We start from the raw sequence: 17,827 nt of genomic DNA on the forward strand, positions 1-17,827 counted from the left end.
AGTCTTTTTTTTTTTGGTAATCATTTGTATTCTTTAGGGGATTGGGGGAGGCCCACACCTGATCCTGTTCAGGGCTTACTCCTGGTTTTGTGCTTAGGAACCACTCCTGGGTGAGTGGTGATTATATGGGGTGCTGGGGAAATCAAACCCAGTCAGCTGAGTTCAAGGCAAATGCCCTTTTTATTATTGATTCAGCCCCAGTAATTTATATATTAGCAACAGTAAGAAAAATACAAAATTGTTATAGTCTCATATTTAAATGAATTTTTATTTGAAAAGTGGTAGAGATGAGAGTAAGATCTTGAATTCTGGCTTCAAATTGTTATTCTGTAGCTCTAGCAAGGTGACATTTGCCAAATCTCTTATTTTCTGCTTTTAGTAGAAACCGAACTTTTTTTTTGGGGGGGGGGGGTGGTTTACATTTGATTATACTCAAGGCTTACTCCTGGTTTTGTGCTCAGAGATCACTCCTATTGAAGTCAGGGTGCCTTGCAAGACAAACTTCCAAATCACTGGACTGGTCTCTCTAGCCCGGTTATTTCTTATCTCCATTAAATTGTTATTTAGAAAAAAAAGATGTTTCTAATACTAGAGTGCATGACACAGCAATTGGTGAATCTTCATTTGTTCTTAGGCATTTTTTTCCTTATGGTGAAAGATTCTATTTTGTTCTAGCCTTAGGTAGTTTCAATATCATGGTATAGCTCAATTTGTTATAAATTTAGATGCTTTTGCATCAGATATTAAAGTCAAATTATTTTTTGATAAATCTGTACAAGAGTTACTTTATTTTCAGTCATGCATGCCTAGTTTGGATCAACTGTTCTGGGAAAAGAGGGACATACAGTGATGGGGCCTGAACTACTACTTCACTCATGTTCCCTCCTTGGCTGTGGTGGAGCACAAGTTCTGATATTCAAAATTCCTGGCACTGAATTCACACCCCAAGCATCACTTAGTCTGACTAGCCCTTTTGGCTCCCAGTCCTGGGGAAAGTACCTGTCAAAATGAGAAAACTAGATGGACTGCAGATGCATCCCAGTGAAATATGAGTACTGTCTTCTGATAAAACATGTCAGTGTAGGTCTTTGGCTTTTGTAGCATCTGCTAATTACAATTTAGTGATTATTCTTTCATAATTAGGATATTGAGCTTTAAAATAGTCAAGAAATTTAGTTGAGAATACACTGTCAGTCATCTTTCTCCAAGGCATGCATTCTGAGCTGCCATCACAACTCAGCTGATGAATAAACTGGAGGCTAGAGTGTACTACAGGAAGATGCTGTAACTGATTTTTGACCTTCACTTTGAATAAATTGAATGAGGTAGATGACAACTGCCTTTGAGGACTATGACTTAATTTTTAGACTAGGGTTATTATAAATTAGGAGTGAGGATTTACTTATGTATAACCTATAATTTAGGCCTATTTAACTTTAAGACATAAAGCAAATGTCTTCCCTATCCATTTCTTCTAATAGAACAGATGAAATGTAAGACTCCATGAAAATAGTATTTTGGAACTGATAAAGCGTTTTAATATAATTACTAAAATGTATTACCAAGGGAAGATGAATATTTTCGAACCTCACACTAATGGAAATACTTTGCAGCATTTATATTGTTGGTATGCTTGCAATTCAGAGAAATTTGATCCTTGTTTCAATTTTTATTTTTGTTTTTAGAACAAACCTATGGTGACCAAGGTTACTCTTGGCTCTTTCTCAGGGTTCACTGCTGGTTTTGCTTGGGGGACGTGGTGCTGCTGGAGATCAAACTTGGGTTGACATAGAAGTGACCCAAAGTGACCTGATCTACTGTACTATTGCCTCAGCCTCAGGCATTTAATCCTTTTTAAACTAACTCATTAGGGAAGTTTTACTTGTAGTAGTCATAGTGCAAAAGGTATTTTTCTAAATCATGATTTCTGTTCTGTGACTACTTGAGGGTCAGAGGATGTGGTGCTGGTTGGGTGCTGCAGTGTAAGCATCACCTGGACCAGGTCAAAGGACTAGTGCTGGGGATTGGACCTGCAGGGTCTTTGGGGCTTAACTCCCACTACCATCTCTACTGCATACTGAAGGATTTTAAAACCATATATGTAAAATTATCTTTCACAGATGTCTCTTAACTGATTTTACCAGTTAACTTCTATAAAGAACTCTTATTGAACAAAACTGAGGAATTGTGGGCAGGAGTCTTTAGATAATACAAATTGCATTGTAGCACAAAACAAAAGGCAAATGCAGGCATAGCTACCAACATAACTAATCTCTTAGATGCATATAACCTTTAAATTTCTGAAATAAAGTTTAGATAACTTGGTTTTTTTATTAATAAGCTTTATTTGAGTAAAGGTAGTAAACAATATATTTTACTTGCAATTTAATGATGCAAATTATAGCATTTTAAAGTAGCTTACAGTCATTAGTTTAATAGCTACTAAATCATTTTATCTTTACATATAAGGAATAAAGCTGGTCATTTATGAAGTTTAGCAGTAATCAGAAAAATTTCTTCTTAGTAGTTTTTCCTCTGAGTTGCTAGGTATAAAGCTCATAACTGCCAAAATATTTCTATTAAGAGTGGGAACCCAAGTCACTAAATGAAAATAAGCACATCTGTAAAAAAAAAAAAGTGCAGTAGAAGAAAGTGCACAGAAAACATGCACTTGTACATACTTTCCAAAAGAACATAAGCTGTATTTTTAGGCACTGTTATCCCCTAATTCTCTGTACAACAATATATAGCAGGACTTTTAATGCCCATGTGTTACTGCAGGGAGATGATTAAGGCAACACGTGCAGAAAGCTTGTGTGCAATGCACACAAAATATACTAGTGTTACAAAAGTAAATTTTTTTTTGTGATAGTTTGAATCTTAAAAGGTCTAGAGTGTCTTTATGTGATTAAGAAACAGATTTAAGAATGCCACTAATAATGAATGGTACTTGAAATTTTTAAATAGGCAGGCATTTCATTTCTGTGATGTTTTATAGGGTAGCTAAGAGATTTCATTCAATAAAAAGCTGTTTAATTGAGAAAGTCACTGACTTCTAAACTCTAGTATAAAATGTGGACACTTTCCAAATGTGGAATGTTTAACATATAAATGTTGAAATTCAAAATAACCATCTTAAAAAAAACTCCAAGGTTTTATCATATTGCATAGCTGCAAATTCATTTACACTTATGAAGTGTTCTGTTCAAGCAGAATTTGCTCCAATCTTCAATTTCCTTCTTTCATACTGTATAGAGGATCCACAAGTTTATTGTGCACATGCATTAAACCTTAAAGAAAAAATGCAAAATTCTATTTGTTACTTTGAATTATGTCTCATTTACTTTAGAAAGATAGATATTTAATGACAGTATTTTGGTTCCCATCTGATACAACAGTAATGATTCAAAAATGCTTTAGAACGTTTAGATTCTACTTAAGAAAGATTTTACAATTATTTATAGAATCTAGAATTAAAATGTGTACAGGTTTTTTTGGAAAATAACAAAAAATAAGAATGGTTCTCATCTACAGAAGCTTGAATGACTTTTTGATTAAATCTGACTAAATGTTGCCTATTTCACTTTAAAAATTTTTTTTTATCATTAGAAATAAATTTTTTCTCCCTTATCTCCAAATAGTAACTAAGGCTTAGTTAAATCCAGAACTTTTTATTTTTACTGTAAAATACAATTCGACTTAAAAAGAGGAAAAAGGAGATGGCGAAGAACAGAATGATCCTATAGTTTAAGAATCCTAAGATAAAACTGAAAAGGATCTAAAGACAGTGGTGTCAGGGCTAGACCTGAAAGAAAAGTATGTTTGAGAATAAGGAAGAATATCTTTTAGGGAAAGGGATTTGGAGAGACAAAAATTGTCTTTGCAGGGCCCGGAGATATAGCACAGCGGTGTTTGCCTTGTAAGCAGCCGATCCAGGACCAAAGGTGGTTGGTTCGAATCCCGGTGTCCCATGTGGTCCCCCGTGCCTGCCAGGAGCTATTTCTGAGCAGACAGCCAGGAGTAACCCCTGAGCACAGCCGGGTGTGACCCAAAAACCAAAAACCAAAAAAAAAAAAAAAAATTGTCTTTGCGGCTAGAATAAAAAATTCAAATTAAGGTGGATAATGGGAAGTTTGAAATAGCAACAGCTAGTATATTAAAAAATCAAATTAAGAATACTATGCCTTCAAGTTTAAGTTTTATAAATTTTATGGCTTTAGATTGCTTGGTGTACCACTAAGAAATGTTACAATGTACTACAATTTGGGGACTTGTGGGACAAAGTAATTGTACATGGGTTCGGTTTTATTTTTCTTAATGTTCTTTGACTGTAAATTCAAAATTAAGGTGTCAGCGGGGGGATTTCTTCTGAGAACTCTGTTTTTGGGTGATTGTCCTTTCACAGTAACTTTACCTTGTCCTCTTTGCATCATTGTTCACATAATTAAAAATAAATAAAAAAAATTAAAAAAATCAAATTAAGGAAAAAGGTATTTGACCAATTCTTCCTGAAACTATTATATGACAGTCAGTTACTTGCTGGTCTTTTATATAAAATATCTCAGTTCAAAAAAGGAAAACAATGTATTCAACATATTATACCATATTTAGATTTTATACCATATTTTTATATAATATAACCTGAAACTCTTGAATATTCCTATAGTGATAATGTTATATAGCTTCCCTATTCTCCACTAATACTTTAGATATAAAAGCCTATGATAAATATCCTTGAATATCTGATTCATCTATCAATAGTTGTCCATTTATCAAGTGGACAACTGATAATTCATCAGTAAACACTTATGTATTATACTGATTTGAGGGCTTTTTTATTCCAAAAATGTTATCACATTAAGAATGTTTTTCTCAGGACTAATAAACACCACCAAAACATGCACTACTCTTTTTGCTGTTGTGAAGGCTGCTGCTATTACAACTGCAGAGAGAGAAAGGATCCCCTGAATGTTCAAAGGAGGTTAAGAACTCTGGAAGAAATGAGCGGAGAATTAATCAACAAATTGACAAATAGCATCTTGGAAATTTCCTGGAGACTCATTTTAAATTTTTAATTGTCCCCATAACTTTGGCCTTTATACCAATATTGGGACTTTCAGGTTAAACTATAATGGTATCTCTATTTGTTTTGTTTTGTTTTGGTTTGGTTTGGTTTTGGGATTACACCCGGCAGCGCTCGGGTTTCTTCTGGCTCTATGCTCAGAAATCGCTCCTGGCAGGCTTGGGGGACCATATGGGATGCCGGGATTCGAACCACCAACCTTCTGCATGCAAAGCACTACCTCCATGCTATCTTTCCAGCCCCAGTATCCCTATTATTAAATAATAGTAAGGCCTTGGGGCCAGAGAGGTAGGCCATTAAAGTTACTATAAACAATATAGAGTTTAGAAGACTCACAGATGATAACTATCATTCATAATTATAGAAAGTATTTGAAAGTATATATATAAATATATGTAATATGTATGAATTTATAAATATCTACTGCTTGTATCAAAATTCCTTACTGTAAAATGGTCTTGTAACCATCTCTCTTCACTTTTCTCCATATTGAAGGAAATAACCTGACAGAGACTAACATCCTAAATGTCTTCAGAATAACTTATATAGAAAAAGCAGGGCCAGAGAGATAGCATGGAGGTAAGGCGTTTGTCTTGCATGCAGAAGATCCGTGGTTTGAATCCTGGCATCCCATATGGTCCCCTGAGTCTGCCAGGAGCACTTTCTGAGCATAGAGCCAGGAGTAACCCCTGAGCGCTGCTGGTGTGACCCAAAAAAACAGAAAGAGAAAAAGAAAAAGCATATTACATCTACAAACAAGAAAATGTAAAATCTCCTAAAAATGAAGAAAGAGCAATTATCTCATGGAAAGTTAATACGTCAAAATGTTTTAGAAGAGGGGGCAGTGTGCCAACCTAGTTCTGATCCCTGGCATCCCATATGGTCACAGCCAACCTAGTTCTGATCCCTGGCATCCCATATGGTCCCAAACCTGTCAGAAGGGATTCCTGAGTGTAGAGCTAGGGTAATTCTCAAGGACCCCCTTGGGGGTGGTCCAAAAATCAAACTGAAACGAAAAACAAAAAATAAAATCTTTTATAAGAGCTAAGAATCTCTATATGTGAACTAACTAAATATACATTAATACTTTTCTTCTGCTTTAAATTATCTGTAACTATATAGAAACAATAATTTTGTATATATAGGGGAAAACAAGGATATTTATAGTTTTATCATAGCTTGAATGTAGTATTTCTACCTGAGGAAGTTTAACATAGAGGACAGAAACTCAGAATCCAATTACGCCTAATTTCAGTTACTCAGCTTTGTCCACATATTAGCTATATGATTGAATAAGTGATTTAACATCTGTACAAAACCTGTTAACTCATCCACAATCACTATGAAAACACCTATTTGACAGAACTATGAAAATCAACTAAATAAGTTCCTACAGTAGCAGACGATTTAAGTAGTGACTATTTTATGTGCTGTTTGTTTTGCTAAAATATTGTAAAATATTTTCGATAATCAACAATGAACATCATAAAACAAGTACAGGAATCCAGATCTAAGTGGAGGAGCATATGTTTTGCACAAGGCCTCAAGTTTGATAACTAGAATCGCATGGTAACCCCATACGATGTATAAGTATTTCCATGTGATGTATAAGTATGTAACCCTCATATATATGCATATATATTTATATATAAATATAAGATGTAACCCTCAAGACCCTTAACAATATGATCCAAGTGGTTCCACAGCTCTGGTGGCTCCCAGCACTGCTGGGCTCAAGCATATTACATGTCTGACTTGTATGGAAAAGTATCCCTGGGAATGGTCCATAGCTTCCTGTATGTTGCTGGGATCCTCCTCCCCCTCAACAAAACCAAAAGCAGACATGTACAGAAGTTTAGCCAAGTATTGCTGGTACCAGAAACCATTATTGTTAAATAAATCTCCTTAAAACTGGCATTAAAATGTGTATAATGATGATTTCCTCTATTACTTTTTCAAAAGAATTTAACATTTGTGATGAAATTTGAAAGACTACTAAGAAGTCAGGGTAAAACTTCAATTAATTTAGCCAAATCGGGACCAGAGTGATAGCATAGTGGTAGAGCATTTGCCTTGCACACCAGGATAGATAGTGGTTCAAATCCCACATTCCCATATGGTCCCTGAGCCTGCCAGGGGTGATTTCTGAGTGCAAAGCCAGGAGTAATAAAGGAAAAAAAAAAAGAAAGACTGAAGTGACCACATGCCTTGCACATGGCCAACCCAAGACAGACCCCTGGGTGGTACCTGAGCCTGCCAAGAGCAATTTCTAAGTGCAGAAGCAGGAATAACCCCTGAACACCATCAGGTACAACCCAAAACCAAAAAAACAGAAGTAATCCCTGGGCACCATGAGGTACAGCCCCAAAACCCAAAGTAAAACAAACAAACAAAAATTAAAAAAAAAATGTCTAATAGCTCTATCTCATTTACAACCATCATTGAGATAGGCTCCACTTTCATTTGTGAAGTTAACCAGAAGCTGGTAATATTTAAATTTAATGACTTATTAATCACTTTGAAAATAATCTGGTAATTATTTGGTTTATTTTAAGTTTGGGGGCCACACTAAGCTGTACTCAGAGCTTACTTCTGGCTCAGTTGCATATGCAACTGTAAATACTCACTATACTATTTCTCTGATCTCAATAATATTAATTAAAATTGATAAATTTTTAAAAAATATTTCAATTTCAGACATGATGGGGAGGATGTCTTAGAGGCAACCAAACATGCTAATGTCTTTACCTCTATCATAATGAATGATGCCTATGAAAAACAAGTTTGGTTGATTCAGTACAGCTTTTCTATTGCATGTTATATATTAAAGTAAAAATATTAAATGTGCCCAAAAGGGCACACACTATACATCTTTTGTGGTAGCCAATTTATAATGATGATACCAACAAAATTAATGGATGCTTTATAAAGAATCCTTATAAACTTCATTTATATGTATGATTTGGATTTTGATTTGAGTCGTGAGCAAGGAATTAATTCTAAGTTGAGTGCAGTCATATTTACTTGAAAATCTTCTAAATCACCCAATACAATAACTATGTGGTTTTTATATATACAACCTGGGACTAAGATTTAAAAATTACTAAACTAAATCAGAGTTAGAAACTAAAGGAATATATATATATACACACAAAAGTCTGAAAAATCGAACCTCTGCTTACTTGAAGAGTTCTCTTCATGCTATGTTGAAATTTAGTCATTTTAAACTTCAAGTATGTATGAAGTTATATTTTTTAAATTGCAGATTAAATGAAAAAGTGATAGAAAAGACATTATCCAAAGATTAACTGCTAAATATAGCTTGGAGAGAGACTGGGCCAGGATAACTATAATTAGAATATCATAAAGGTCATTTCTATAAATTTCCTATTGGATTTAACCCTTATATACTAAATATGCAAGTAATAGATTTCATCAAATTTTAAGTAACAAAACCGTATTTAATGGAAATATAGATAAAAGAAATTCTCTTCATTAAAAACAATAGGAATGGCTGGTCCGAGTGCAGTGGTGTTTACATTTAATTGATCACAGCCAGTTACAGATTTCTTGGGGCCGGAGAGATAGCATGGAGGTAAGGCATTTGCCCTGCGTGCAGAAGGTCGGTGGTTCGAATCCTGGCATCCCATATAGTCCCCAGAGCCTGCCAGGAGCGATTTCTGAGCTTAGAGCCAAGAGCAACCCCTGAGCACTGCCGGGTGTGACCCAAAAAAAAGAAAATAGGAATGTATGCTGGCGGTATATTGTCTGAGGTTAGTTTTAGGCATTTCAGTTCTTTAAAATGCCTACCTGCTAATGTATCAGCACAACTCCAGTCTTTAATAGGCCACAGTGGACACAGTAGCTAACATCTTAGTCAAATTAATGTTTAACTGTCAACTCCAAATTACAGTGAAACATACTCATGTTTCACTTCTGAAATTTTAATGCTCACCTTTAAAGTATTTCACAGTTTTAACTCTTAATTCTAAAGTGGCATCTTCATCACATACAAAAATAGTTCGTGGATGCTGCTGGAAAGCTGAGACAGTCCACATGTGATTGACTCCTTCTTCTATTGCTTTGTACAGAGCAAATGCCTTATGTGCACCTGTTATGAGGATCATAACCTGAAAAATTACAATATCATTTGTGAAATAGTAGTTAAAACATGCTTCAACTCACAATCTTTTGGGTTGTTCTGGGGTTTTTTGACCACACCAGCTATACTCAGAACTTACTCAGGGCTTTGTGTTCAGTTATTCCTGGTAGGGATCAGGGGGTCATATGTGGTACCGGGGTCCAACCTAGGTTAGCCATTTGCAAGGCAAGTGCACTATGTGCTCTACTATCTCTCTGGCCCAAAGAACCTTTTTCTCCAAATCAGTTTTGAGCTCCATTATCATTTGAGAGTAGAATAAATGGTATCTATTTCTTCATGGCCTGAAGTAATTATTTTTACTTTCTTGGGTAACAGCAACACAAAGAGAATTTTTTCTGAATTTAAGTAAAACTAGTTCTTGTAGTATAGCACTGTACTGTGGTATAGTGTATCTTGTTGTGTATTATTATGTTAATATACTATAATGACTGTAAGTAAGCACAGAAAACAATGATGTGCAAAAGAGACTTTGAAGCAACCAGAGAGAATATAGCAGCTAAGGTATTTGGTACTGTGAGTGGCCAACCAGAAGCCCTACCAGGAGTGATCCCTAAAACAGAGCCAGGAGCAATCTCTAAGCACCACTGGCTGTGACTCAGAAAACAGAAAAGAACAAATATTTTTTAATATATGCACATAAGTATATATTTACTTTGCAACTCAGCATTAAAGGACACTTTTAAAATATACGTAATACTCATTTTCGATGAGAAACTCCATTTAAACATCAATTCTACTTGTCTGTGCAAGCCTAAATATATTTCTTCAAGATCAGTTATCAAAAATCAGTTATCAGTTTGATCAAAAGTCAAACAAACCAAAGTGGATGACAAAATATTATATTGTGGGACTCAAACAGGAATAGGCATGTGAAGCAAAATTCCCCAAAGAGAGGTTATTATTTAGTTTTCCAAAACTATATTGTTATAAATTAAATGTTAATGAGTGACAGAGGTTACCATGAACTAGAAAATCAAGTTCTACTATGAACAGGATACACACTAATAACACTAGTTCTGAACATTAATTCCTCTGAAATCAACATGCATCAAGGGGGAAAACGATATCAAAGAATATTAAATTCTTACTTCTCTAGCATCCATTACTGTCCCCACACCAACTGTTAGAGCCATAGTTGGAACCTTTGATAAATCTCCATCAAAATATTTAGCATTTGCCAAAATGGTGTCCATTGCTAGAGTCTTTAATCTTGTCCTTGAAACTAAACTGGATCCTGGTTCATTGAAAGCGATATGACCATCTGGACCAATTCCTTTCAAAACAAATACATAACACAGAAAAACAAATAAACAAACAGCATTTTTCAGATAAGGGAAATAATGCCAACATCTTTTTAAGAATAAAGACATAGTCAAGGGCCAAAGTGATAATATTTTGGGTAAGGATCTTGCCTTGCACATGGCTGACCTGGGTTCAATCCCTGGCTACATACAGCCCCCATGTGCACTCAAAGTGAGCCCTGAGTGTAGAGCCAGGTGTGGCCCAAAAACAAAAAAAACCCTCAAAGGAGCAGTCAAGAGTACTTACCTTATTTTTACTGAATGGGTGATTTTCAATACTGTAAGTCTGTTTCTGTATTTCATTAAAATATTTCCATATGTTTAAGCAATGAACTAGAGCTAGCATGAGTGTAATAGCAGTAAAATTGTATCTTTAGAATATTTTTTACATTTTATAAAGTATTTTCACATGCATCATCCAACAATGAAATATTTTCAACAATCATGTGAGGTAACTAAGCATCTGTACTTCCTACTACTTTTAAAATCAAGAGAAAATTATGCCTCAAGATATCATAGAATATGTTCCAGGTTAGTACATTAGAAAAATAAAGAAAATGCAAATCTCTGCCTTCTTATCTCTAGTCTAAGTAATCTTCATATTTATACATTAAATTGGCTGGCTTTATTCTAAATGGGGTAATGAACTTGTGGGTGTCACTGTAGTATCATGTAGTATTGTTTTTTCACTAATAAAAATGTCTAAATTAGACAAAAGATTATCTAGGGCAATACATTTTTTCAAACATTTTTACTGTATTCATTTGAAGTAATATTCCAAACTGTATCTAGCACATTTAAACATATGAAGTACAATAAAAGCAAGAATGGATGGTCTGAAATAAAACCCTTATTAGGAGTCATACAAATTAATTCCATTTCATTAACATACAAAAAAAGGAAAAGCTGGAAATGACAGACCATATTGATTTCATGTAATAATGAGTGATAACAACAATCTGAAAGCACTACTTTATGAAAACCTACTGCCAGTTCTTACACTCTAGGATTTCCTGTAAGATATATATATATACATGGGGCAGGTGCGATAGCACAGAGGTAGGGCATTTGCCTTGTACGTGATTGACCCAGGATGGACAGCAGTTCGCTCCCCAGGCATCCCATATGGTCCCCCAAGCCAGGAGCAATTTCTGAGCACATAGCCAGGAGTAACCCCTGAGTGTCACCATGTGTCGCCCAAAAAAATCGCCCTTCAAAAACAAGATTTATATATACATACATATATCTTATATACACAGCTTATATTTATAAGAATATGACATTATTTGAAGGAAAGCAGAAGGAAAGCATACTATGAAGTAAAGGATAGTTTTAAATCAAATTTTAAAACAAGTTTCATATAGATGTACCCTACTAGTCAGATTTCTAAATTCTTTAGTAAACTTTACTAAATTTAGTAAATTCTTTAGTAAAAATGTTACATTTATGTTTTGCCTATTTACTTTAATGATAACATGTACTCCTTTGGTTTGTTTTTGTTTAGGAGCCACTGCTTGTGGTACAGAGAGGTTAATTTTGGCGCTGCACTCACAAATCACTGCTGGTATGCTTGGAGGACGATACTGGATGCTGAAGACTGAACTTGCTGGGTGCAAGGTAAGCGCCCTACTTGCTTTACTTTCTCTCTCTGGCCCTATAACAGGTATTAATGATCTTAACAAACTGTCTCTGGTTTTTAATCAGGTAAACTATGATAAATATCAGAATGTCTTGAAGAATCAGAGAAATGAAAGATTCAGGAAGCAGGTAAAACAACCAATGTATAACAATCTATGACTTTTTAACGAGAAAACTTAAAACCAGAACTGCATGTGGGTACTATGCAGACTGTCCCCACTATTAAGTATGGAGTACTATGTTAAAGGTAAACATTTCTCTCCAGATTTACAAACAGTACTTTCTATTTCTATTCAAATATACAAATTTGCCTACCTACGTTTTTTTCTCTACATATCACTTAAAGAGCTAAGGTTAGAACCAAGAAAAAAGTATTCTAGAAAAAAATAGGAAGTAGACAAAGAGTAACACCAGTGCAAAGTCATATAAAAGTGCATCAAAAATCAGTGGGAAAGGGTCAATACTATTCCCTTACTGGCCCTGAGTGACCACTGAGAATTCCTAGTAGAAAAGTGTACTTCTAAAATGTTTAGAATGCATTAGAGCATTATAAAAGTTTAGAATTTTAATCTTTGGATTTCTAAAGAAAAATCTAAAAATCACAATTTTATTTGGTCTTTTTTTTGGGTGGGGGGAGGACACACCCAGCAGTGCACAGGGATTATTCCTGGCTCTGTGCACTCAGAAGTTGCTCTTGGCAGGCTTGGAGGACCATATGGGATGCCTGGATTCAAAGCAGGTTCCATCCTGTGTTGGCTGCATGTAAGACAAGTGCCTTACCGCTTTGCTATCACTCCGGACACTATTTGGTCTTTATGTCTAACCCAGAGGTTATCAATTATCAGTGCATAGATCAATGTGAAAAAAAAAAGTTGAAAAGCACTTGTCTAGACTCACATGTCATTACCTTTACAAATTACATCTCCAATATTCAAGTGTCTGCTTCTACAGTTCTGTGGGGCAAAAATTAAGCTTGACTGGAAACTACTATCTTTTCATAACTGTCACGTCAACATTTAGAACAGCACATGAGACATAAAAGGCTTTCAGAAAATAACAGCTGCCTAAGTGAATGACCTGTTGATGTCTGAGCCTGCTGACAGGTGCACTGGTTCTTCTCTCCTTATACCTGCTCTGCTACCCACAAAATAGGAGCTAGAAAAATGATTAGACTCAGATACTCTGCCAGGCAATATAACAATGACCCAAGTAGTGGTTCCAGACCAAACATCATATTTTTTTCTTAAAATTCTGAGAATGTAATGGGGATGAAGAAAGCAAGCAGGCATTTCAAGCTGCAGCATGTAATGGTAGCACTACAGAAGGTTAATGAACTTTTTCTTTGAAGATCTAAGATTCCCTAATTCTTGGTGTTTTTTGTTTTTTTTTGTTTTTGTTTTTGGTAACAATTTCATGACTTCCCAGACTCTTTCCCAACTAATCAATGCTTACTCCCTTTAGCTGACTACTGTTACCTAAAAATTAAAGAATCTAATCCTCTTACCAAAAGTGAAATTTTTGTCATTGCCTTCACTTATTTTTTGCATTATAAACAGAAAGCTTTTTAAAGACAAACTATCTTATAATCATTTAAAGGTTAATAATAATGTTCAAGTCTGTTTATAAAAACTTATTGTGTGATTGTATTGCTAGAGGTGATTCAGGTATGACTTTCTCATACCTTTGCTAGCAGAGGAACAATACATGTATATATTTCTTCCTTTTTCTGTTCCATTAAAAGTGTCTCCTAATCTATATCCTTATCAATGAGCAATGGTGGATTGCACTCTTTGTTGTTGTTTGGACCACACCCAGCAGTACTTCGGGGTTGCTCCTGGCTCTGCACTCAGAAATTACTCCTGGCAGGCTTATGAGACCATATGAGATGCCAGGATCAAACCTGGATCGACTGCATGCAAGGCAAACACCCTACCCCTGTGTTATTGATTAGGCCCCATGGATTACTACTCTTGAGCTATTCTAATCACACTAGTTCTATTTAGAGGAAGGTATAGGAAATCCCATTCTGGTCTCAAACATAACCTGCAATCTAATCCAACTTTACCTTTCATTAAGCTGACATTTTGATCCCATTTGGTTCAGTTCTTAATGATTTTTATTAACCAAACCCTGGAACAAAAGAAGGGTAAGTAGTAAGACCCAGAATCCAAGTCTTATTTTGAAAATCCAATGATAACAAACCTTTTTTTTTTTTTTTTTTTTTTTTTTTATTTTTGGGCCACACCCGGCATTGCTCAGGGGTTACTCCTGGCTGTCTGCTCAGAAATAGCTCCTGGCAGGCATGGGGGACCATATGGGACACCAAGATTCGAACCAACCACCTTTGGTCCTGGATCGGCTGCTTGCAAGGCAAATGCCGCTGTGCTATCTCTCCGGGCTCAGTGATAACAAACCTTAATCAACAAAAGCAGCAAAGAATCCTATGAGATTCTATGCATCCATTAATGAAGTACCCCAACAGAAAAAAAAAAAAAAAAAAAAAAAACGAAATATTCTGCAGTCAAATGCTCTACCAAAAATTGAAATGTTCTGGATGACCAAATATAGTATAATAGATACTGGACAAGACTCTGGTAAGATATTAGTGGAAAAATCAAAGAAATTATTTTGAGAGGAAGAAGGGGAAGAGTTACAAAGACTAAAGCAAAAAATGGTAAAAAAAAAAAAGTATGTACTTTGACGTAATGAGTCAATGTAAGTAAAAAAAGAATATTTTTGCTCAAGTTCAAAGAGGAGTTAAGATAGCTTACAGTGAAAGAAACATAATGAAAAACAAAGAACTGCAGCTAAAAGAAATGTGAAATGACAAAAACCTCATGGAAAGGAAAAGGCTCAATGAGAATCTTTGATAAGAGAGTTTCAACCATTATATAAGCTACTAATGTCTTGTAGACAGCAAGCAAAAGTACAAAATACAGTTAAGTTTTTATTGTCTGTAATCCCCACCACACCCCAATAAATCTTTCTTTTCAGTATTGAGTCCCCAAGATATTTCTCACATGAGCTAGAACATAATAAAAAATGAACAAAAACAGCCTGGAACAAAAGTACAAAGGGTAGGACATTTATCTTGCATATGGCCAATTGGGCTCAATATAACACTCAATATGTCCCTTAACTACTGCCAGGAATAAACTCTGAGGAAAAAGCTCTGTGACCCCCCAAGCTAAAAATAATAATAAACATAAAAATCTTCAAATGATAAAATAAAAAGATTTGGGAGCAAATATACTCGGCAGTGTTCAGAGCTTACTCCTCACCTTGTACTCATGGATCACTCATGGTGATGCTCTAGGGATCACACACTCCATGCTGACTAGTGTCAGCAACATGCAATATAGGTACCTTAGACTATGTAACTTTTTCTGGACCTAAAAAAATGTTCCTCTGCAGATATTTTTATTTTGAACTCTTATCAACTAGCTGCATTTTATATTATGCTAAATATTACTTTTTTTCTTCTAATTATTGTGAGGCTACAGTGGGAAACTTTCCACTGGGCCTCTATTGTGCCTTTAATCAAAACATCAGCCTTTTGTTTACAGAAGCAGGAAAGGTGATGGAAAGAATCTGCCTCCTGGAATGAACAGTGGTTCAATCACCCTAGAAAACCTTCCTGATTAAGATGTTTGTGCTAAAGTCCCAGTATGTGCCCACAGTATAGACAAGAATGAGGAACCTCAGGAGAGTCAAAGATTTGACTATGAGGCCGGAGAGATAGCACAGCAGCATTTGCCTTGCAAGCAGCAGATCCAGGACCTAAGGTGGTTGGTTCGAATTCCAGCGTCCCATATGGTCCCCCGTGCCTGCCAGGAGCTATTTCTGAGCAGATAGCCAGAAGTAACCCCTGAGCACTGCTGGGTGTGGCCCTAAAAAAAAAATTTGACTCAGATCCATAAGAAGAGAAGGAAATGTTAGGATCTGAATTCTGAACAAGGAGGGATGCCATTTTGTAAAGGGCACATGGACATGGCAGGCTTCTTCTTAGGTTCTGAGCAGGGAGAGATGCCATTTTGTAAGAACCACATGGTTTAGGTCATCACAAACATATTTCCACAGACACTGTCCCAAGCTAGCTGGCTATATGGGATACAGGGATTCAAACCACCATTCGTCCTGGATTGGCTACATGCAAGGCAAACACCCTATTGCCATGCTATCTCTCTGGCCCCAAGTCCTTATGTTCTATAAGCAAAAGTGTTTAGAGTTTTATCCTGTTCTTAATAAGAAAACTAAGGGGAGAGAGAGAGAGAGAGAGAGGAGAGAGAGAGAGGAGAGAGGAGAGAGAGAGATGGAGAAAGAGAGAGAGAGAGAAAGAGCTGGGAGGGCATTTGCCAGCAGTGTGATCTCCAACACCAGCTATGGTCCTCAAAACCCTGCCAGGAGAGATCATCAAGTGCTGAGTCAGTAGTAAGCAGTGAACCCTGAGCACCATTCAGTGTGGCTGAAATAAACATACATACATACATAAATAAATAAATAAATAAATAATATGGGGCTGAAGTTATAGTACAGTGGGTAGTGTACTTGCCTTACATGGGTTCTATCCTCTTCACCCCACATTGACCTCTAAGCCCCACCAAGAAATGCCAGGAGTAAGCCCTGTGCACTTCCAGGTATAACCCAAAATAACCCAAAATAACAAAACAAATAAAAATAAACAAACAATAGTGGAAGAATAATAAATACCATTTAGAAAAAGAAACACATAACTTTTATATAGTAGTAAACTAGACTCTAAAGATTATTAGGAGAACAAGGATAGAGACCTATTTTTCAAGGCATAAACAATTCCAACTTATAACCTTAAAATTATGTTTGAGTAAAAAAAGTACATCTGAAATCAGCTGAATCAATGATAAAAATATTTAGCTTATAGACCTAAATCAAATATTAAAAATGATTAATGGGGCCCGGAGAGATAGCACAGCAGCGTTTGCCTTGCAAGCAGCCGATCCAGGACCAAAGGTGGTTGGTTCGAATCCCGGTGTCCCATATGGTCCCTCGTGCCTGCCAGGAGCTATTTCTGAGCAGACAGCCAGGAGTAACCCCTGAGCACCGCCGGGTGTGGCCCAAAAACCAAAAAAAAACAAAACAAAACAAAAAGATTAATGGCAAAATGTTTCACATACCTCCAACAAAAAGGTCAATTCCTCCAGCTTCTTTTATTTTTTTTTCAAAATCATCACATTCTGCTTGTAAATCTATAGCATTTCCATCAAGTATATGAGCATTCTTAGGATCTATATCAATATGCTTAAAAAAGTTATTCCACATATATGAATGGTAGCTTTCAGGATGATTTCTGGGAAGGCCTAAGTACAATATTGAGAAATGAAAATGTAAATAGTTCCAAAAGTAGACATAAAAGTTTATTTTCCTGAATCAGTCATAAAAGCTATCTCAAATATATACTTTTTCATATTGTATTCAAAGATGTTTATGTGGAATATGTGATACCAGGCATAAAATACTCAAATGTGTTTTGTCCAAAGTAACTAATGATATGTAAGTGGAAAAGCATATAAAAGGGGCCATTTGATGCAGTTTCATATTTCTTCAATTATATTGTAGCTATCATAAAAAGATAAAGACTAATTTAAATAAACTTTAAATCTCAGG

At 35.6% G+C, this 17,827-nt stretch overlaps 1 protein-coding gene across 1 annotated transcript in view; it reads right to left on the reverse strand.

The window, feature by feature from the left end:
* Positions 1-2,998: 2,998 nt before the first annotated feature.
* The window catches only part of GNPDA2 (glucosamine-6-phosphate deaminase 2), a 22,965-nt gene continuing 8,136 nt past the window's right edge, over positions 2,999-17,827 (reverse strand). The window contains exons 4-7 of the mRNA XM_049790171.1: positions 17,338-17,520; positions 10,334-10,518; positions 9,039-9,213; positions 2,999-3,290 (exon numbers count right to left, since the gene is read on the reverse strand). Coding sequence (XP_049646128.1) covers positions 3,229-3,290; positions 9,039-9,213; positions 10,334-10,518; positions 17,338-17,520 — 605 coding nt within the window. The 3' untranslated portion in view covers positions 2,999-3,228. The remainder of the gene's footprint in view (positions 3,291-9,038; positions 9,214-10,333; positions 10,519-17,337; positions 17,521-17,827) is intronic.

This window comes from Suncus etruscus, chromosome 16 (genome assembly GCF_024139225.1).
Source record: "Suncus etruscus isolate mSunEtr1 chromosome 16, mSunEtr1.pri.cur, whole genome shotgun sequence".
Lineage (NCBI taxonomy): Eukaryota > Metazoa > Chordata > Mammalia > Eulipotyphla > Soricidae > Suncus > Suncus etruscus.